At 40.9% G+C, this 23,032-nt stretch overlaps 1 protein-coding gene across 2 annotated transcripts; it reads right to left on the reverse strand.

Annotated features, from left to right (window-relative positions):
• Positions 1–877: 877 nt before the first annotated feature.
• On the reverse strand, positions 878–22,602 carry HMGCS1 (3-hydroxy-3-methylglutaryl-CoA synthase 1). 2 transcript variants are annotated; one of them, XM_058719060.1, is made up of 11 exons: positions 22,449–22,602; positions 16,658–16,718; positions 9,886–10,343; positions 9,435–9,560; positions 8,743–8,907; positions 7,233–7,398; positions 6,265–6,435; positions 5,684–5,790; positions 4,239–4,364; positions 3,843–4,006; positions 878–2,707 (listed from the first exon to the last, which is right to left on the reverse strand). In XM_058719060.1, the coding sequence occupies exons 3-11, from the start codon at positions 10,331–10,333 to the stop codon at positions 2,618–2,620; spliced, it is 1,563 nt and encodes a 520-aa protein (XP_058575043.1). In that variant the 5' UTR covers positions 10,334–10,343; positions 16,658–16,718; positions 22,449–22,602; the 3' UTR covers positions 878–2,617. The 2 variants fall into 2 exon arrangements, with proteins under 2 accessions (XP_058575043.1, XP_058575053.1); XM_058719070.1 differs by lacking the exon at positions 16,658–16,718 and having other exon boundaries at positions 22,449–22,596.
• Positions 22,603–23,032: the final 430 nt, after the last annotated feature.

Below are 23,032 nucleotides of genomic sequence, written 5' to 3' on the forward strand. Positions count from 1 at the left end.
TTTGATGTCAAGATTACCTCGCTTGAAATGATTTCAAGCCCTGTTACATTCATTCCTTGCTCTGTTGACATCTTTAGTGTTTCTTTCAGGACATTTCAAACAGGAGGTAAGGGAAGAAGCGTTTCAACTGAATCACAGGAGGATCAAAAGTAGCTGTTTGCATCCGTTTGAGTTTGATCTACTGCTAATCTTAAACTTACTCACTAGTGTTCATAAAAACAAAAACCCAGAAGGTTAAGAAATTATCACTAAGTATTGAATGTAGACATGACACGATGATATGAGCTGATTGGGATTAGCAAATAATCTGGGTTAATTCCTAATTCATACAATCCTAAGAGTTGATACGGCTCCTAGAGATTATCTGGTCCAGTATTACTGCCAATGTGAAAATTCTCTCTATAAAACCCCTGGGAGCACCAGCACCACGTGACTCTTACGTTGGAGGCTCTTGCGCTGGTTGGAAGCAGTTCATTGGCTGTAAAGTTTGATCTTTAATTGGTAACTCTTAATCTTAGGTTGTTTCCGGGAAAACACAGTAACTCTCTTCATAAATATTTACAGCCAAATTTATACCTGCTGACCACCCACTTTGTTTAAAAGGTAAGAATAAATTATGAGTACAAATTCTTCCACACTAGATGAATAGCTCCTTGACGACAAGACATTATGCCTTATAACTCTTTAATTCTGACCTAAGCAGAGTGCCTTGCTTATATCAGGTTTTCAAATGTTTGCTGAGTGATGAATGAATAAATTAGTGAATGAATGAAATGAAATGAAACAAATGCCCATATTTAGAAATAGCACCTTGGCTGATTTCTTGCCTGAATTCTTAGTTCAGGAGGGAAAAAAAAGAATACTCAAATATCTGAAATATTTCTCTAAAACTTTATTCAAAGTTATTCACCTCACTGTCGATGAGGTGTACAGTTAATGCTCTGACAATTTCACCAGGCTTGCCCATTGCCGGCAATGGACTTTGAGAAACCCATTTCCTGACACCCAAAAGTTAAATTAACTCTTTTCAAAACATACCAAACTCCCAATACTTGTGAAAGTATTACATGCACCATTTTCCCATTAATCTTTAAATGTGAACTTACATTATTAATCTACATCAGTAGATGTTAAAATGAAGTCATTTTAACAAATTATGACTGTACAAATCAAAATACCACTAGTTAATATTAGACAAGAGTATTTTACAAACACTACATTACATATTACCTTGCAATCTGAAACATTACAGTTCATATTTGTGTAAGTTTATCTGAGATAACTGAAACTTCACAGAATTTAACAGCAAATAAAGTTTAAAAAATTGAGTTCTGTACATTAGTTCCAACTATCTCTATGTTACAATCTATAAGGCTCATGTCATATTCAGCACCAAGAAGATCTACAAAACGATCTAACCAGTCTTCTTATTCATCCTATGTGATAGTTTTTGTTGGCTTTTTAAGGTGAAAGTCTAAAAAAATGCTTTATAAATCCTACTTCCAGAACTTGAAATGGAATACTCTTTTTGGCTGGTCATACTATATAAAAACGTGGGTTGCAGTTTTTTGTGTTTTTTTTTTTTTTGTTTTTTTTCATTGAAAAGATACCCAAAAAAGAAAACAAAAAAAGAAAAAAAAAAAAAAAGGAATACTTACACCATGAATTTAGGCTGTCAGTCTTTAAGTTGAATTTATAACACTGAAGCATCAGAAGTAACCTAATAATGCCCTGCCTCATCCTTCCATTTTGTTTTAAAAGTTTTAAAGGCAGCCAGAAAGATGTTTTACTTATTCTTCAAAATAAGGTGCAAAGAAGGATCCCAACACTTCCTCATACACAGCTCCACCGACATCTCAGTGTTGTTCGGCATAATCCACCTTGAGCCAACGATCCAGAAGCAGACCCAGAGGTACAGCCATAGCTCCCAGTGCAGCACGCTGTCTATGCCAAACGTCCACTCAAGGCTAGCATCTCTCTGTTCACAGAGGTCATTGCAATAACTCATCCCTGCTGGCCTGGATTTAAAGCAACATTCCGGTTTCCAGAACCAGTGCCATATCATCCCAACTCTTCTCCCTCTTCAGGATTTATAAATTATAGAAAAAGAGGTTTGTCTTGCCATTTTTAAACAGGGTTTGTGCATATCACATTTTAAGACCATACGCCCTGAACTAGAAACTTTTTTCAAAAACCACAGGTACTTTCAGTAAGCTTGTTTGTTCAAAGTACAAAATTCTTACGTGTTTAAAAAAATTAAAATCGGAGACCAGTACCTCTGCTTTCTTCGCCCAAAGCGCACAATTCGTCATACCACATTTAAAAACTAAGCTTCATGCATACAAATGGCCAGAGAGGTATGAAGTTTACAGAGCCCTTAAACATCATTCCGGTACATTAAGCATTGGCTAGACCACGACAGGAAGCATGTTAGCAAATTGAGCAAAGAGACTTTCCCAAGAACACGATAGTTTTCCAGGCTCCATGTCAGTCACATAAAAAGTTGCATAACATGTAATCCTTTAAAATTGTCCCCAGACATCCCATTCCCAGAACTGTTCCCATACATACCCCCCACCCGAACCCACACTGAAGTCTTCCACTTCACACAAGTATCTTAATGCTCCCCGTTACTAATGACAGCCGCTTCGGGTTCTGCCGCTGTTGCAGGGAGCCTTGGCACTTTCTTAGCAGGACTTGGAATGTGCTAAAATCGAAGGAAAAAGAGTTGTTGACTCCTTGGGGTTTTTTTTAGAGATAGAGTGCTAATTAAAATTCTCATTAAAGAAAAACCTGAGAAAGGACAACTTTGGAGAGGTTGATGCTAAACACATATCCTATAGAACCTTTCAGGGAAGGAACTAAATAGCGATTCTTTACTTAATGGTGAAGTAATACACAAATACTCAGAGCAAGGGAGAGAAGACCACCGACACCTTCCATACACAGTATTCTACTTGCTACTCTTGCGTTGCCAACTCTCACTCTAGCGCCACGACTTGCTACCTAATTTGTGTAAGAGCAAGAAGCGAGCCTATGCATTCATCAAGTTTGTGATGAGCAGATAAAACAAACGACTTCAAGGTCATAAAGTCCCTAGTTTAAAGCGTGGCCTTGACTTGGCAAATCATCTAACTTCTTGCAGCTTCATCTGTAGAATGGGGATAGCATCATTTACTCAAGATGGGTTTTGTAAGGACTAAATTAGAAAATGTAAATAGGGGCGCCTGGATGGCTTAAGTCGGTTAAGCATCTGACTCTTGATTTTGGCTCAGGTCATGATCTCAGTTCGTGAGTTCGAGCCCGACATCGGGCACTGCGTTGACAACACAGAGCCTGCTTAGGATTCTCTGTCTCCCTCTCTCTCTGTACCTCCCTGGTCTCTCTCTCTTGCTCTTAAAAACAAATAAACATTAAAAAAATAAAATGTAAATGAAGTTCCTAGCATATAATAGGAATTCAAATCATTGCTATTATTGTTGCTGCTTGACAATTTATAGAGATTTGACCATGGCCTGAAGAGACGAGGGGGGCTCCTCTCTCACCAAGACATTACCACAAAATGAGCCTTCTCTCTACATCAGTTTTCCTTTAAATGTTGGTATTCTTAATAAAACCTAGTATTTACTATCCATTTTCAAACTGCTAATAATTTGAGTGCAAAGCACTTCATACAGTAGAAAATGGCACAGCTGGAATCCAACACCAGAGCCCTAGCTCTGAATTACTCTGCTTTCTCGACATTCCTTTAGGTGGCTCAGTCTCGGGTCCCCCGGAGATGTGGGGATGGAAATTTCTTACGCTATCAAAGGCAGAGAGCAAGCACGACAAGCTTTACCCACCTCAGTGGCTGTACTTGAATGCACAAGTCCCACTCCTTCCCCCAGGGTGTCGTCACTGGGAGAGGGGCGCCGGGCATAGGTCCTCCTGTGCTTCTCATCCACTCTGACCAAGTACCATGTTCCTTCAAAGAGTGAATCTACTGAACTCTGGGGAATATAGTTGACTAAAGGAAAGGAAGAGAATATGAAACGTTAGTTATGATATACAATTCACCTGGTAATAAAACTAGAGATAAAAAGTTGCGTATTTCCCCACAATTTTTACTGATACCGGATTAGTATCAAATAAAGCCTAGATATCCTTATCTTACATGTAACATGTTTCATATTATTAGAGCCCTCCAATAGGCTTTTGGGTATATACCTAAATGTTTAAACACAATTTAGTATTTTTACCCAAGTGATGAGTGTCCTCTCTGAGCTTCATGTTTTCAGCAAAGACATCTGGTGCCACACAAGTTCTTGAGTCAAGTCTTGATTTAAGATCACATAAACTTGCTGTTATTTTATCAAGAGCAGACCCTAAAACAGTAAACACCAAAATTAAAAGACAAAAGTAGCATGCCCCAAAGCCTGAACAAAATGCTACCAAATGGAAAAACAACTTTTTGTTCCTTGTAGAACTACCTGATATTGTTTAATTGAAAGATATGATAGTATTTGTTTGGTGCAGCCTCCCTATGACATTTGTTTGGTATCAGACAATAGACAAGTCGGGAAATCAGTGGGATCTGAAACTATAAGTAACTTGTCTATGGTCAATACATGATCCAGTCTTAGAGTAATGCCAAGTCTTCCACCAGTTTTTCTCCATGTTTTGCTCCTTCCTACTCAGGGAAGGGACAAAAGTTTCTCAAAATATAAGCCAAAAACTAGAAACCTATAAAAATATCTTTGTATAAAACCAAACCAAAAAGAAACGGTTTGCTATTACTCGTATGATCAGACTCAAAAGTTGCCTGTAGTAAACAGATATGCATCCCTTTCCCTACCTATATCCCCTGGTTATAAATGCTTTAAAACTGACACAAAGGATAAAAATAGTTACTTGCTGAAGAAGGAAAAGTCAAACACTGTGCCATAATAAGATTTTTTTTTTTTTTTTTTTTTTAATGGGGCGCCTGGGTGGCTCAGTCGGTTGAGCATCCGACTTCAGGTCAGGTCATGATCTTGAGGTTTGTGAGTTCGAGCCCCACATCGGGCTCTCTGCTGTCAGCACGGAGCCGGCTTCTGATCCTCTATCTCCCTCTCTCTCTGCACCTACCCCCTTGAGCTCTCTCTCTCAAAAATAAATAAAACCTCTAAAAAAATATATTTTTTAAAACTGTTGGGGAAGAGGAAGTATAGTGCAGTGCTGTGTTCTTTCTTTTTATTTTTAGATTGAGAGAGAGAAAGAGAACACTCGTGATCAGGGGAGGGCAGAGGGAGACAGACAGAACCCTAAGCAGGCTACAGGCTCAGTGCTCAGTACAGAGCCCAACATAGGGCTCGATCTCACAGACTATGAGATCATGACCTGAGCTGAAATCAAGAGATGGTCATTCAACTGACTGAGCCCCTAGGCACCCCGCCATAATAAGATTTTTTAAGCTCATTATATATTTTTTCTGACTCAGATGAGAGGGAAAAAGATCTCCCAACTCAGACATAATCCTGCCATTTATTTACCCAGTTAAGGCAGATCATTCAAGAGTAAAACTCTGGCGACGTTGAAAGAAGTGATGAAGATTCAAATGTAATTATCTGTGGGACAGATTCAAGCGCTCACTTGGGAAGCCTGCTGAATGGACCCTGGTACGGCAGCTTCTCGATACACACTCGTTGGGAGTGTTGGCATTTACCTGGTGTGGCATCTTGTGTAACTTTAAGGGAATACATGGTGGCAGCCAGGCCAGAACCGTAAGAGAACACACCGATCCTCTTTCCTGCCAGCTGCTGAGGCGTGTACCTGCGCAGAGGGAAGAAATGTCATGAAAAAGTCCCACTGACCTAAAACTACAAGGTGTGGGAAGACTGAGTTGGGAGTCAAAATTCATCCTGTAGCCGCAGGAAGCCAACCTAGTGCTTTACAACAAGCACACTGGAAACAAGACTATTCGCCTCTTTGGGAATGATGGGGCTTTATGAAAGTTATCGTGTCATAAAATAAGTTACTCTGCCAACCAGGGATTTACAGTTCAACTGCGGGTCAAGAGTAAGAAGACCATGAGAACAGCAGCCAGGAAAGCCAGTATGAAACGAAGTACCCAGGAGTAACTGCAGCCTCGTCCCATTTCTCTTTAGGTCAATGGACAGTAGGTAGAGAGCCTAGCAATAAAATGTCATCCTGTGACCTACCAACAACATGCCTGCCAGCAGCTTCAGTCTTCGAAATTGAACATCCCCAAATGAGAGGAGTGAAGCAGCCGAAATGGGTACTTACTGTGCCAGAACAGAAGCAAGGGAGCCATACACCGATGATGTGTACATATTTCCATTTTGATTTGACACAAGCAAAGATGCCTTTGTTTTCTGATTAAAGAGTTCAGAACTAGCCTTCATAAATGCCTTTTCCACATCTCTATCAAAGTAGGTATCTTCTAATTTAACATCCCTGAAAGATTAAGAAAAAAGACCATCTTACAATGCTCAAAGACTACATTTTTATTATACTAGTGGACGTAACTAATATTCTAATCTGTGTGTATAATTTAGTTTCCTTATTTATTAAAAGCCAAGTAGCAACATGCTAATGGTTATGGAAGATGTAACAGTTGCACACATACAGTCTTTCTGGTTGAAGTTTTTTATAATCATGTTAAGACAACTTAATTCTAGTGGGTTTATAAACTCACTAAAGCTTCATCGTCACCAAGCTGAACACACTACTCTTTCAAGTCCATAATAATGTCTACTTAGTTAGAAAAGTCATGATATTACAGGAGCCAGGTCTTAAAAAGTTGAGTAGAATTTTATTAGACGTAGAAGGGCCACAGGCAAGAAGGAACAGGCATGGCATTCTAGGGAGCCCCAAGAGTGGGGAAAATGTGGAAGGAGTAGGAAAGGCGACTTTGATAGCAGCAGCGTGTGAGATGGGATGGGGCACAGGGACTTGAGAGGCAGGGAAAAGATTTAAGAGGCTGTAGTAGTAAATATGAGCACTCATCAGGCTATATTATTATGGTGACAACAGGAACAGATCTAAAAGGAGGAAATCAGAAAATATGAGAAATAACTAAAGAATTCATGTAGATAAGCCACCTCCTGCCTGGGACTCCGTTTCTTCACTAATGACATACATGGGTTAGACTAGATGACTTTTAAGATCCTTTTGACTCTAAAATTTTCATGTCTGTAAAAATAATGATACTCTCACACAGAAGGAAAAAAAATCACAACAACTCCTCTTACCCAAAGGCTTCCAGGCCACTATAGATACTGTTTTTATCTCTGTTCTGGTCATTAAGGAAGTCATTCAGCAACATCCGAGCTAGAGATTTCTGAACCAGCTTACAGTAGGGTGAGTGGAAGATCATGAAACCAAAATCATTCAAGGTAAAATCTCTATCATTTCCCTCTGAAAGAGAAACGCAAAGAAATTATGAAATTCATTTAAACCACTATCTTTGGAAGGCTGATTTTAGAACAAGGCTACAATGTTCTTATATCTTTAAAAAGCAACCAAAAATATACTGTATAATGAAATAATCTCTAATGGCTTAAAATGCAGATCAAAAAGACATCCAGAGATAGAACAATATCCACTACCACATCACTGTTTCCATACTTAGGAGTCTGTAATTAATTTAGTGGGTTGGGGCCAGCTTTTTTTGTTTTGTTTTTTTTAACCTAAGAGTATTTTTTTAATGAAAGACAATACAGTAGAAAATAGCAAACTGTATAGCTTGTGGCATGGATAAGTAATTTCATGATATTTTTGTTTCCGTTTAGCAAGCATAGACAAAGTAGAATGTACTTCTCACTATGGATCCTAATAAAAAGCTAGAAAATCACTGTATTGTTAAATACCGTTAAACAGTATGACATTTTACACAATGTAAGAATGCTTCTTCTCCAGGACCACCATGAATCTTACTATGTTATTCAATCTTACTATGTTATTCAATTTTTAACCCTCTCTCACAACCTCTTAGTTTATGGAAAAAGCCTGATTTATAGGATACTGTGTGTTTTAATAGCACTAATTCAAATACCGTACTTTTGAATATATCTCAAGAACTTTTTTTAGGATTAAAGATAGAGATTAATGAGGACACTGAAAAAGCAAGTATGAATTCACAGGTCAAATGCAAATACCTATGGGGTGGAGGGAGTCACTTCAGCAATTTATTTTCATTAAGAGTTTGCTCTGGATCACAGTTGCAAACTAAAGCCTTATAAAAGTACCTCTGTCAAAAGATGAACAAAATTCAAGTTTTTTTATTTTGAAAGAGAGAGACAGACAGACAGATAGACAGCACAAGCAGGGGAGGGGCAGAGAGAATCCCAGGTAGGCCACAGAGGGAGGGAGAGAATCCCAGGCAGGCTCTGTACTGTCAGCTCAGAGCCCAACACAAGGCTCGAACTCATGAACCGTGAAATCCTGACCTGAGCTGAAATCAAGAGTCGGACACTTAATTGCCTGAGCCACCTAGGTGCCCCCAAGTCACTTTCTTTAACCCTAGTTTTAATTTTTTACTGAGGATAAATCTAAGTATTTTTGCATAGACATACCTCATTTCCAAAGCTTACCTGTTTTCCGAAATTACACATTCCCAAAAACTATGGGAAAATGCAATCTGGTAGGTGAGGAAGAAATGGTTAAAGGACACTCCTACAAAGCAACATCTCACTAAAGATACTTAGTATATCACAGTGCCCTCAACAGATACCAAAACCAAGGAGAATGGATGAAACCCACCTTTCTGCCACTGCGCATGGATCTTTTTGCGGTAGACAGCATAGCAGCGGTCTAATGCACCGAGGTAGCACTGTATGGAGAGTTTTCCATCTACTATAGGATATTCAGAAAGCATATCGGGCTTGTAAAAGTCATAGGCGTGTTGCATATGTGTCCCACGAAGTCCTATTAGAACAAAAAAGGAAGATGATATGTATTTCTGCTTCTTGATGTTTGTATGTTAGTAAGCATATCCCATTATATGGGGACTTTCCTTAATAATCTACTCTTGCCACTTGCAGTATAGAAATCACAAGGTGAGACCAACATGTAATTGAAATGAAACAACAGTATCCATGGATGGGCCTAAGACTTCTTTCATTGCAACATTTTACACAAGCTTCGTATGTCTAAATGGGACATCACAATTGCTCTACTGAACTGAAAACAAATTAAACTTGTCACTAATGAGTGACTATGGGCCAGTTGCTCTTTTTGGTTGTTACTTAAACCCATCTTACTTCTCTGTAAAATGAGAATGACATTACTTACCTCATAAAATTGCTGTAAAGACTAAATACAATAACACAAAGCACTGAGCAGGCAGTACCTGCATTTAATGAACACTCAGTAAATACCGGCTTCTGTTTCTGTTTTCAACTTTCTTGGCACACTTTGCTAATAAAAAAAGAAATGCTCTCTCAAACACTCACCTCGCTCAAAAATTAAAGGAGCATTTGGCCCAATGAGCAGAGCAACAGCTCCAACTCCCCCTGTAGGTCTAGCATTTCCTGTGGCATAGACAGCGATATCTCCTGCAACCACCAGGGCATACCGTCCTGAAAAATATTTTTGTTAATACATAAGAAGGTGATCACCACTATAAATATCACACATATAAACTGAAGTCTTCTATTTTTCTAGAATGTGCTTTCCTCATCTTTGGCAAAGAAAAAATATTCCAAATTTTTATAATTTTGTCCTACATGATAAAGATAACAAGTTTATAATTCAGATAAGTTGAAAGAGCTATATTTCTGAGCATATTCAAACAAGCGTAACCGGCAAGATTGCACATGGCATTAATTAAAAGGTCGTTTGGGCCTATGCATCCTCAAGGAGAGTTTCTTTGGAATAACATGTAACATATAACATGTAACATACCATCCCAAGAGCTGGACTCAATCCAGTTAACGGCATTAAAGACAGCAGCTGTGCCTCCATAGCATGCATTAGTTGTATCTATTCCTTCTATATCTGTGTTCCCAGACTCCTCAAACAGCTGCATCAAATTAGTCTTCACGGACTTCGATTTGTCGATGATTGTCTCCGTTCCAACTTCTAAACGCCCAATGCAATCATACGAAAGGCTATTTCTCTCCATAAGATTCTGAACCACAGTCATGCAAAGAGAGTTGATATCTTCTCTATCGGTGCAGAAGCCCATTCTGGCCTGGCCCAAGCCAATAGTATACTTTCCAGCATCTACACCATCATATTTTTCCAACTCTGCTTGATCAACATATTGAGAAGGAAAATAGATCTCAAGGGCAACAATTCCCACATCTTTTGGCCAGCAGGCTTCTGCATTCAAAGGAAGTGACCCAGGCATGGTGAAAGAGCTTGAGAAAGAAAAACAGAAAAAAAATGTTGTTTTAGGTTATAAATTCCAGATTGTCAAGTTCAAACTTAAGACATCAACATTAAAAGTTCAACTATCACCCAAAATGTTAATTTAGGTTCTAAGTTTAGTATATTTTACTTAGGGCAGTCAAGTTTATTTTATAATAATCATTATTATTTTAACTGAAGTATAGCTGACACACAATGTTACATTAGTTTCACGTGTACAACATAGAGATTCGACAACTCCATGCAATATGCCCCGCTCACAAGTGTAGCTACCATCTGTCACCACCAATGCTATTACAATACCACTGACTATATTAGGGGCAATTTTAATACGTGAAAGTAGTCATTGTAGTATGAATGGAATACTATTATTTAAAATTATTGTCTTTTACAAAGATTTGCACCTGATTTAAAACTAGACCTTTTCAGGGGTGCTTGGCTGGCTCAGTTGATGGAACGTGCGACTCTTGATCTCGGAGTCATGAGTTTGAGCCCCATGCGGGCACAGAGATTACTTAAAATAAACTCTTTAAAAAGCAAAAACAAACAAAACCCTGGACCTCTTTAGATTTAAGAAATGATTATTAAAGGTAAAGAAAACTCAAATAAGATTCTTCTGTGGTAAAGAACTATAAGATAAAATACAATGACAATTAGTAATATGGTCCACAAATCAGAATTCAAGTACCTAATCCATTCCTGGCCACCCAAGAACGTTTAAATAAGTCAGTCAGTCACTCATCATAGATATATGGATTATTCACAGCTATTGACTTTAAGGGACTTTAAAAATTGTTAAATCAGGCGCGCCTGGGTGGCTCAGTCGGTTAAGCCTCTGAATCTTGATTTCGGCTCAGGTCATGGTTTCACAGTTCATGAATTCGAGCCCTGCACTGGGCTCTGCGCTGCCAGTGTGAAGCCTGCCCGGGATTCTCTCTGCCCCTCCCTGCCTCTAAATAAATAAACAAACAGACAAACAAACTTAAAGAAAAGCCATACTATAGAAGTCTACCAAATCAATCCATACAAGACCCCTGTTATTATAAAGAACCCCACTCCCTCACCCAGAACCCATATGATTAAAATTTTAAGCAAAAATAAGTTCCAGGACCCATCACAGGGTTATATGCCAATAACCTATACTTTCTACAGCCAGTATATAGGCAACAAATGATCACAAGGTATCACTTAGCTTCTAAATCAGGGGAAAAAAAAAAACTGATTCAAATTTGAAAACTGGTAACCCATATATTACTTATGTGGCATCTAGATAACACCTCTTAAAACCACCCCTTCTTGGGGCACCTAGGTGGCTCAGTCGGTTAAGCGGCCGACTTCGGCTCAGGTCACGATCTCGCGGTCCATGGGTTCGAGCCCCGCATCGGGCTCTGTGCTGACAGCTCAGAGCCTGGAGCCTGTTTCCGATTCTGTGTCTCCCTCTCTCTGACCCTCCCCCGTTCATGCTCTGTCTCTCTATGTCTCAAAAATAAATAATCGTTAAAAAAAAATTTTTTTAAAAACCACCCCTTCTTTTTTTTTAAAAAGGGCACTATAGAAAACTGTTGCCACACTATACATACTTTCAGTAGTGCCTAGATTTATTTACTAACAGTAAAATAAATGTGCTAGCCACTCAGCACCATTGCTACGTGCCTGCCTACGGGCAAGTCACATGACCTATCAGAGTCTCAATTTTTTTAAGAGATTGTATTCATTAAGAGAAGTTATTCTAGGGGCGCCTGGGTGGCGCAGTCGGTTAAGCGTCCGACTTCAGCCAGGTCACGATCTCGCGGTCCGTGAGTTCGAGCCCCGCGTCGGGCTCTGGGCCGATGGCTCGGAGCCTGGAGCCTGTTTCCGATTCTGTGTCTCCCTCTCTCTCTGCTCCTCCCCCGTTCATGCTCTGTCTCTCTCTGTCCCAAAAATAAATAAAAAAAAAACGTTGAAAAAAAAATTTTTTTAAAAAAAAAAGAGAAGTTATTCTAAATTATTTCTCACAGGGGAGAATTTAATAGAGGGAAACGGTTTCAAATTTGTTGGCTGGGCTAGAGGAGCAAAAAGGGGAAGGTGGTTATTCAAATCCCCAGAGCTCACACTCCTGCTGAAGCCGCTGGGGCTGTCAGCACTAGCACCTCTGCTACTGAGCTAGAGCCAAGATACCCCTCCCATCCCAACCCTTCCTGCCACCACCACTGACAACAACAAGACCGCCCCTCTCCCCACCTTCCAATCTCTCTTGAGTACTTCCATGGGCAGTCTACCCAGAACCCAGATGGCACAGGAGTCAGAGGAATATAGTCGTCAGGCTTTGAAGAACAGCACAGCCTGTTAGTTTTAGAGAAAGAACCTTTTCTTTGTTTAACCTTCCACAACTTGGGGAGCCGGGGTGGCTCTCAGTCAGTTGAGCATCCAACTCTTGATTTCAGCTCAGGTCATGATCTCGCGATTGGTGGGTTCGAGTCCTGCACCAGGCTCTGTGCTCACAGCATGGAGCTTGCTTGGGATTCTCCATCTCCCTCTTTCTCTGCCCCTCCCCCACTCTCTCTCAAAATAAATAAAAAAGATAAACTTCTACAACTCAATTTCCTTTTTAGGCATCACACGATTGGAAGGTGCTATTTAGGTGACAGAATTTCAGGTTTTCGTTGACCTAAAGATCTTAGCTTATGAGAGTTACCTGGGTCCTACTGGTTCACCAACCTTCTACAGCATTGACCAACTCACTACTTTGACTCCTAAACGTGAAAATAAGATCCTATATTTATGTCATTTGTCCCCTGCCACTCTGCAAACTCTGGTATATTATCAGGTGTAACGAATTACAAACTACGGCCATAGTGAGTTGTTAATTATGGAAATCTTGACAGAATATCTACAACAGAGAGGTTATCCTTAAATCATGTAATAATCTACTCTGAGCCCATAAGCCATCAAGTCATGAGTATATTAAAACTTAAAAAATAAGCCCCTAGAGATATAATCACAAAATCTAAGTTAAAGGTCTTAAGGGTGGGGCGCCTAGGGGGCTACGTCAGTTATGTGTCTGACTCTTGATTTCAGCTCAGGTCATGATCACACAGTTGTGGGATCAAGCCCCCCACGTCAGGCTCTGCACTGACAGCACAGAGCCCGTTTGGGATTCTCCCCGCCCCTCCTCCACTCATGCTTACTCTCTCTAAAAATAAACAAACATTAAAAAAAAAAAAAGGTCGTAAGGGATATCATTGAATCTTCCTTCTAAATACAAGAATCTTATGTATATGTTTTTTTATTCACCTAAACAATGACAACATGTTATATGCCGAACATTTGGGACCAGTTTCATAGGAGATAACCCTTGCCCTTTCAAATAAATATTCACCCCCTTGTGTGTAAGATACAAACACCTAATACTAAACAAGTGAAACAGCAGAGACAGTCACATTATGTTATGGAGAACTACCCAACCCAACGTGGTGGTGGGGCAAGAGTGGGGAGAGAGGCTTCTTGGTTACTGGTGCTGACTTGAGTCTTAGGAATGAGTAAGGAGTAATCAGTAAAGCTCTACAGAAGCAAATGGTGGTAGAAGATTTCCAACAGGGTGAACAGCATACATAAAGGCACAGAGCAAAGAACTATGAAAAGTTTTACTAATTTACTAAGTGAAATGTGAGGCCCAGGGAGTAGATCAAACAAGTAATAGGTCAGTAGAACTAGGTCAGGGTCAGGTCATAACAGTTCTGCTATGCTAATGGTAAGGAGCTTCAACTTCATCATAAAGACATTAAGGTGCCATCAAGGTTTTAAACAGGAGTGACCTGGGTCATATTAGTGTTCGGATCAGTGTTTTTCCAACTCTGGAAATCAATTTAGTGGGTGGCAAACAACATTTTTTAAAATGTAATAGTAAAGAACAGAAAATATCAGATTGCATGGCACACAGTAAATTTAAGAATTTTTTCATGAAAATTACGTTTCAATTATTCACACATACCCTGGGTTGCAATATAAAGTATATTTCTTACTGAGGGTCATGGTCAAAAAAGTTTGAGAGTCAACATTTTGCACAATCACTGGTGCTGTGTAGAGAAGAGATGTGAGTTGGGGAGCAGATACAGCAGTCCAGAGAAGCCAGGTCATGAACCAGAGCAATTACTACATGATGGGTGAAGAAGGAACAGCTTCAAAAGATATGGAAGCAAAAAACTAGCAGAAATTGTGATTGACTAGAAGTTAAGAAGGAAGTGTTTAGGATGGCTCCCAGATTTCTATCCTCAACTGTTATGACGAGACAGACATTCTGTCAAATTGGCTACATGAACAGAGAGGCATCTGTTTTCTTCTTCTATTCTTTCCCCTCTTCCTTGGACACCTAGCAGTTTATGATCATCTAAACTGCGTTACACTGAAGTTGAAATAAAGACATAATGGAACTAAAATGTCACTAGGCAGATTCTCAGTTTATAGTAAAATAACATGAAGTCCTCTGCATAATCCACAGAAAAGAGTTCTATAACTGTGTTTAAAAACAAAGACCAGTCCATATCCCTAGAAGAGGAACCCCTCCTACATGCTATCCTCAAAGTCACCAGGGGCAGGAGGATCACCCACCTTCCCAGCCTTTCCCACAAGCTGACACTTTAGGTTCTTTACAACTCTCCAAACTGCTCTAAATGTCCTGAGGACACTGTGATTTCCCTTGCCTGGCCCAACAGCTTGCAACGCTTTTGGAAAGAAAATGGACAAATATATACAATCTTCTGAAGGTATAAACCAGTTTATAAGAAGCCATAATGCAAGGCTTTGATCCCAGAATTAATCCATATTTACCATAATCTGACCAGCTCTGATCAGTTCTTATATTACGGTACTTAAGAAATAAGGTATAACTCTGTTATTCTTAAACCTTCGAGGGGTTAACTAAGTACCTTGTTTCATTTGGGGTAAAAAATGTAGCTTAACTAACCCACTCACATCAGGTTGAAAGTCAATCATGACCCTAATCTTGGTATGGAAAAAGTTTTACAGTATCTGACTCAATCAATATTGCTCATTGTTTGAGGGTTTTGATGGCCAAGATGTTTATTATATTCCCGATAAAAAGCCATCTAATTTGAAATATTTAGCTTTTGGTTGAAATTAAGGGAGAGTAAGATTAAGTAGGAAAAGAATGGAAAATTAATACAAGGAAGTAATTGCTTCCATGGCATTTCAAACAACAAAAAATATGGTATAGTTTCTGATCTGTAATCTTTACTTTCAACTATCCTATTAAGCATATGCTCTTGTGTTGCCCTCTCAATGCTCTCTGAAGCAGGCCAAAAATAAATTATAAAAAGGAAAAGAAAAAAGCCAGCTAAAGATCTCAGATTTTCACATTATGGTGTTAACTCCATACAGAATGGGTTAATTCACTATTCTAAATATCACAAAAAAAACTCTAAATAGAATATAGTTTAAAAATCTGACAGTTTAGGGGCGCCTGGGTGGCTCAGTTGGTTGGGCGGCCGACTTTGGCTCAGGTCACGATCTCGCGGTCCGTGAGTTCGAACCCCGCGTCGGGCTCTATGCTGACAGCTCGGAGCCTGGAGCCTGTTTCAGATTCTGTGTCTCCCTCTCTCTGACCCTCCCCCGTTCATGCTCTGTCTCTCTGTCTCAAAAATAAATAAACGTTAAAAAAAATTAAAAAAAAAAATCTGACAGTTTAGGGATGACTGGGTAGCTAAGATGGTTAACCATCTGACTCGTGATGTCAGCTTGGGTCATGGTCTCACAGTTGAGGGATCGAACCCCACATCGGGCTCTGTCGGGTCTGCACTGAGCATGGAGCCTACTTGGGATTCTCTCTCCCCTCTCTCAGCCCCTCCCTCACTCGCACCTCTCTGTCTCTCTCAAAATAAATGAACTTAAAAAAAGATCTGACGGTTAAAAAATCACCTTCAAATATTTTTAACCTTTTGCCGATAAGGTTTTTCAGAGCACTGTATGCACAATTAAAAAATATGTAAGTGGGATAATGGGGATTCTATTCTGCATTTATAATAAAATATAGAAATTTTCTTTCAAAATTTTAAAAAGGAGAGAAAAGGCACACTTCTTAAAAAAATTAGTTTCTAGATTTTAAACATCAGTCTGACAATCACAAAATTGAAAGGTCTCCCAAGGCACTACAGCATTAACTCGTGTTTGAAGATAAGGTATAACTCTGTAATGGATTTTAAGAATGTGTGGGGCACACAAATGGCTATTAGCTCTGGGATGAAAATTAAATTTCCCCCTTCCATTGGAGAGGAACGCTTTCCTTCGGCAGCACGACAGGATGCCATACCTGTGTGAGGGATAAAGGACTGCAGTCTCCAGGTCTGTCACTCTGGTTCCTCCTTCAGGCGCTAGGAATTTCAAATAAGAACTTCTTTTAAAGTCATAAACCACCACACGAATTCAAATAATGACTCCAATTCCAAGTGTGTTGAAATAAGCATTTCCTTGCCCAATCACATGACATAGAACAAATTTGACGTTGCTTGGAAAAATGGTACTTAAAGCTTATTAAACATCTCTGCCTTATTTCATTAGTGCTTATAATGGTAGGTTCGGTCCCGGTAATGACCTGACATACGAAGTTCGTATTACCGATTCAGGTTTTAAATCAAGTGTGATGCTGGGAGAGTTGTTAGTTGTCTTTACTCACTTTGAATTATTAAGAATTGAAGGAAAGAAATATCAATCAGTTGTATAGGACTAGCAAGCTCTGGAGTAATGAGATTGATACATTCAAGAGCTTGCTCTACACTTTTAAGAGTTGGTGGCTTTAGTGATTTGTGCCTCTTTGAGCTTCAATTTCCTCTTCTATAAAATGGAGTGAAGGGACTCCTGGGTGGCTCAGTCAATTAAATGATCGACTCTTTGATTTGGGGTCAGGTCATAACTGCACGGGTTCGTCAGATTGAGCCACATATCAGCTCAGCACTGGGGCTCAGTGCAGACAGTGTAGAGCCTGCTTGGGATTCTCTCTCTCCCTCTCTGCCCCTACCCTGCTCATGTTCATTCTCTTGTGCTCTCTTTCTCTCAAAATTAATAAATAAGCTTAAAAAATGTTTTGTAATATCAAGCACCAACTCATCATTATCCTAGTTCTTAGAATTTTTCAAATGAAATATGTATCTTTCTAGCAAGACCTAATTACCTTCCTGTATTTAATCTTGTGCTCCTAGTTTTCAACAGGTCCACCCTCACCCTCCCCAACTTTTTAAAAAGTAATTTTCCCTATAGTGCTTGTGTTAAAAAGATAAGCATGCAGTATCAAGACAAACGAGCATTAAGCTTTATCATCATTTAAATTATGTGGAAATGCAATGGGAGGGTGACACTGGAGCACTTTCTTCAGGCCATCTGTTCTGAAGGAGTATTGCTCGAGACAATAGTTCCTATATTAACGAAAACACAATTACCTTTTCTCTCTATGTAATTATTGGCAAATTTAGCGTCTGCCCTTGACTGATTAACCAGAGACCGCATTCAGTAGTCTGAATTATTTTTAGTAAATAATTTAGTAAAGATTTATTTCTTTTACATGATTACATTTAAGAGCTCCTCCCAGATTTAGTTCCTTTTATTTCATTAAGTTTAACCTCCCCACCCCAAATAAATAAACCCTGATAAGACTACTACATTCCAAAAAATCTCTTTGGGGCACCTGGGTGGCTCAATTGGGTAAGCATCCAACTTTGGCTCAGGTCATGATCTCACAGTTCGGTACATGAGTTTGAGAACCACATTGGGCTCTCTTCTGTCAGTGCAGAGCTCACTCCAGATCCTCTCCTCCCTCTCTCCCTGCCCCTCCCCTGCTCATGCTCTCTCAAAAATAAAAAACATTAAAAAAAAAAAAAAAAACTTTTCAAAAGATCTCTTTGATTACAGAATTATACATACACTTTGAGAAATAACCTGCATTGTTCTTTGCTATTTCAATTATGCTTTTGTAACCTGCAAATTAAGCAGACCACAGGGACTAGTCCTCACTGGTGAGGGGAAAACATGATTCCCCTTCCATGTTGAGACTATTTAAATAACTTAGTAATATTTCTTCTTGAAACCATGTAGGCATATGTATTTGACACTATTTTCCCAAGGAAATTTCTCCTGAACTTCCAATATTCCCTCTTTCAATTTTGATTATTTAAATTCGGGGGGGGGGGAAGACAGGCAGAGAGAAGAGGAGGGGAGGAGGAGAAAGGGGAGGAAGAGAAAGAGAGGAGAGGGAAGAGAAGAGGGGAAAGAAAAGGAGACAGAGAAAAGGGCATTAGAGCAAAGAAAGAAACACAAGAAAAAAGACTCACAGAGGACTGCTGTGCTACTTAAGCTCCCAGGAGAAGAAGAGGCCAGGAGACCAGGAAAGGAAATGGAGGGTGTAAATGCCACTTTGGGGAATAACCTATTAGACAGGGATTTCCTTTCTCTTCTGCAACTGCTAGAAGGGTTCTCTGTCCTGACTGAAACAGCAAGGCCAAAGTCTCCAGCTGATCATCAGCTTATTTCTAACAGAAGGTCCCTTCAGGGCAAATCATGGAGCAGCACGGGTCAGGATAATAAGCAGTTAATAAACCGCAAGCGGCTGGGCACTGTTACCACAAAGCCCGTTTGGAGCCTCCAGAGGCCCAATATAGGCACTTCTAGTTTGGCAAAGATTAAAACTGAAAACTGCCGAGACTGCCAGGGCCAACCAGGTTCATGCAGTGATGCTTTCTCCTGGGGTTTATTCAGAGTTCTGAATTCCATCTTTGGCATCCCTCTACAGCCTTGATTCAAACAAGTAGTCAGAAAAGTTCACCCAGCACACAGTTTGGTCCATGATAAATGGTAAGCAGTTGCCTGCTGATCTTTTTCGCTATAAAAGGAGAGAAATCCAGGACATCCTCTCTCATGAGAAAGAGCTGGCCATCTTTCCCCCTTAGGAGCAAGCAAGCAAAACTACGGTGAAGGCTTTGGCAACGCCTGTACACTCTGGTCTAGTTCTCTAAGTAAAAAACAGACATTCCTGCCTCTCCCCAGAGTTACTGGTCTGCTTATAAATTCTACTCCTATTTCAAGGCCCTGTTCTAAGCTACCTCTTCCAGCAAGGTTTCCTAGAGTTTTCTCATCAGGGTCCCACACTTCTATGGTAAGTATGTGATTCACTCAAAGTCTTCATATTCTACTCTCAATGGAAAACTAGTTATTGACAGTCTTCTTATCCATACTAGATTCCTGGGCTCCTAATGGGAGAGGGGGTGTATTTTGATTCTTTTGAAATCCCTTTGAGACCTTGGAGTAAAGGGCATTCTACTGCCAGTTTTTGAGGAGCTAAATTTGGAGTTATCACAATTAGAGGACAAATCGTTTAGGTTCAAGTACACAGAGCAGCCCTCATTAGTCAGTTCCTTTTGCTATCGCTTTGTAAATGAGCTGCAGCACCAAATAGTGCCTAGAAGGTGTTTCAGAAGAGTGGCTTTCTACTGAAAAATGTAAGGAGTCCAAACGGAATAAGAGGACATCTGTTGGTCTTACCAACATTCCCGTACGTATACATCCCCAGGCACACACCCTGCCAAGATGAAGACTGTGAGCTCCTCTACTCTATCTACACTCGATTGACAGACAGCAACTGATCATCACATGCCAAGTGTCAGAATGAATAGATTATTAAGAATTGAGTCCTACCACCCTCTCATTAGATTGAGTAACATGTTTTCAAACCTTCTGAATCTATACCACCATCTTGAGAAACATAAAAATATCACACCCTTCTATTTGGTTTGTTAGTAACCCAACATAAAATTAGAAGACTCTGTTCCTTTCTACATGAAACTGAATATAGATTCTGAATATATAGCCAATCAAATTCCTCGAACCAGAACCTCAACTGCATCTCCTTTCAGCTCCACTGCTTTATGGGTTTAAATAATTTTAGGGTACCCAGGAAACACACATTACATCAATATCAGGGTTTTGCACTTCCTTCCAGAAAAGCTAGCTAAAATCTCAATTCAATCAAAAAATCTTAGTCATTCCCACAGTTAAGAATAACAAAGTATTCCATTTGCAACTATGTGGATGGAACTAGAGGGTATTATGTTATGGTAAGTGAAATTAGTCAGAGAGAGACACACATCATATGACTTCACTCATAAGAGGAATTTGAGATACAAAACAGATGACCATAAGGGAAGGGAAGCAAAAATAATATAAAAACAAGGAAGGGGACAACACATAGAGACTCTTAAATACAGAGAACAAACTGAGGGTTGCTGGAGGGGTTGTGGGTGGGGGCATGGGCTAAATGGGTGAGGGGCATTAAGGAAGACATTTGTTGGGATGAGCTCTGGGTGTTATACACAGGGGGATGAATCACTGGAATCTACTCCTGAAATCATTATTGTACTATATGCTAACTAATTTGGATGTAAATTAAAAATAAATAAAATAAAAAAGAATAACAAGATATAAAAGCACTCTAGATAAATAACTTAAAGAAAACAAAATGAAAAGCAAGGCCCAGAAACTACCAGTAGATGATGTGGCCTCTTATGGCCTCAAACATAATATCCCATAATTTCTCCCCATTGGAAACACCTTCCTGAGAACTGGGGTTCCTGACTAAACTAGAACTGAATAAAGGATAAACCTACACATTTAGGAGAAAGAGACTTGCAAAGGTTAAACACTAAGGAAATAAAGTCTTTCTCCTCTTCCATAAAATATGCTATCCCTACCCTCCTCACCCCACAAAAATAACTGAAATTTTAAAAACAAAGTTTTGATCAAAGAAAGAACACAAACAGCTTAGACGTCTCAAGATGCAAAGAACCATTTGGCACAGATCCATGTTAAGGACTTCCAATCCGCCTTCTAACAGAATCTGTACAATGAAAGCCCAAGCTCCATCGCAGAAGGAAAAACCTGTTAACTATATGAGCACTTCCATTTGTCTTAATTTTGTCACGTATCCTGCCACTGTTTTTCATAGTTCATCCGTGTAATCGAGCAAATGTTACTTAGCAGCAGCCAGAACATTTCCTTCTACTGCAGCTGGATGACAAGAGCATCAGGAGCAGGGAAGACATGCCCCAGAGGTGAGCCTCGGAAAAAAAGCCTGTGATGGCCAAGGCCATAGGGCAAACATGACTAGCAGAGACAATCTCATTATCTGTTGTCCAAATCCCTCCTCCAGGGTAGGTGAGAGTAATCTTTTTCTCCACCACTGGTCAAAGCAGGACGCACCTTTTTCAAAGACACCATATCCTTGGCTTTGAAATGTCCCTGGCTTAATCCAAAACCCACTGTGTGTGAAGGCCCTGTTGGTGCCTGCCCATTACATCACCATATCAGGTCGGGCTGGCCCCGAAGCTATTAGCAGGAGGGAGGTACGGGATTTCAGAACACCAAGGAAACCTTTTTTTTTTTTTAATATGGGCATAAAAAATATGGAGGCGGGAAGGTAGGAGGCGGAATCTGTGATAGCTGAAGCAAGCTGCCTGAAGCAGTCAAGAGCCCAAGTATTCCTCCAGGCAAAATCACGGTTGTGATGCTTTCTTGCACCTGAGCCAGGGAACAAAAGTTATGCCCACTTCCCAGCAACTCTCTATGTGGCTGCAGGAGGACACACCCACTTGCCAACCTACAAGCTTCCATCTAATTATAATCTTCCCCATCCTTCAGCGTCCACCCTTAACCCAGAGCTCCAGGAACGTCCTGGCAGCCCAGCTCATCGTCCCCTCCTGATGCGCCTCCCTGCCCCCAAATCCCCTCCCGGCGATCACAGCCACGTCCCCGGCACCTCCAGCACCTGGCTATGTCATTTAGAACCCTAGCCCTCAACGCCCCTTCGCCTTCTCCCTTTTGCGACTCCTCGGCCCCTCGTCAGACCTACCGCGGTGAGCCCCAGGGCCCCTGGCAGGGGAGGCCCCTCACGGCCCTGCTCGCGGCGCCCCTTCCTCACGGGCCGGGTCCATACCTCCTCCCCACCCGAACCAAGCAGGACCTCCTACGGGCCTAGTCAAGGACACCGCCTCGGCTCGGCCCTCACCTCGCCCGCCCGCAGCGCCGCAGCAACTTAGCTCTCTTCCGCGCGGGGCACTCACCCAAACGTGACCTCCGGGTGGTGGTCGTGGAAAGAGAGCGAGCGACGAAAGGGCAGTACGCGGGGCCTCCCCTCCACCACCAGCTTTATAGCCGCCGACCCACCCGACTCCGGCAAGGCCGGCAGTCGGTGGGAGGCTGGACAGTGGTTCCAGCAGCCAATCGTGGCCCACAGAGTAGCCCGGCAGCGCCCGCCCCCCAGCCCGGCTTCTACCAATCCGAAGAAAACTAGAGGCGGGATCTTGCTAGGGTTTTCCCTCGTGGCTGGAAGGGCGGGGGAAGGGGCGGGGATAAAGTTGGAGGGCCGAGGAAGTGGGGTGAGAGAGTGACGTGCGGTGGCCCGAGAGCCGGCCTGCCAATTACAGAGCGGCGAGAGACAGCGAGAGCCAACAGGAACGGAGTGAGAGGTTCTCCGACCAATCGGAGTTCAGTGAGAGGAGACGGGAGCCAATGAGGTCTCCGCGTCCCACCACTGGGGAGAGATGGTCAAGTGTGGGAGGCAAGTTGGTCCCCACTTGGGACTCTGTCAGGTTGCCTAGCAACAGATCTGGGTTTCACCTGTAAGATTTCTGAAATACTTATTTTG

Source organism: Neofelis nebulosa, chromosome 1, assembly GCF_028018385.1.
Source record: "Neofelis nebulosa isolate mNeoNeb1 chromosome 1, mNeoNeb1.pri, whole genome shotgun sequence".
In the NCBI taxonomy this organism is placed as follows: domain Eukaryota; kingdom Metazoa; phylum Chordata; class Mammalia; order Carnivora; family Felidae; genus Neofelis; species Neofelis nebulosa.

Excerpts from the sequence above, each read along its gene's own strand:
- HMGCS1 (XM_058719060.1), bottom strand. The coding sequence starts at position 10,333 with ATGCCTGGGTCACTTCCTTTGAATGCAGAAGCCTGCTGGCCAAAAGAT. Across the intron at positions 6,436-7,232 it reads AGTGGCCTGGAAGCCTTTGG|GGATGTTAAATTAGAAGATA; the intron begins GTAAGAGGAGTT and ends TTAATCTTTCAG. Across the intron at positions 2,708-3,842 it reads ATTCAAGTACAGCCACTGAG|CACATTCCAAGTCCTGCTAA; the intron begins GTGGGTAAAGCT and ends CTTCGATTTTAG.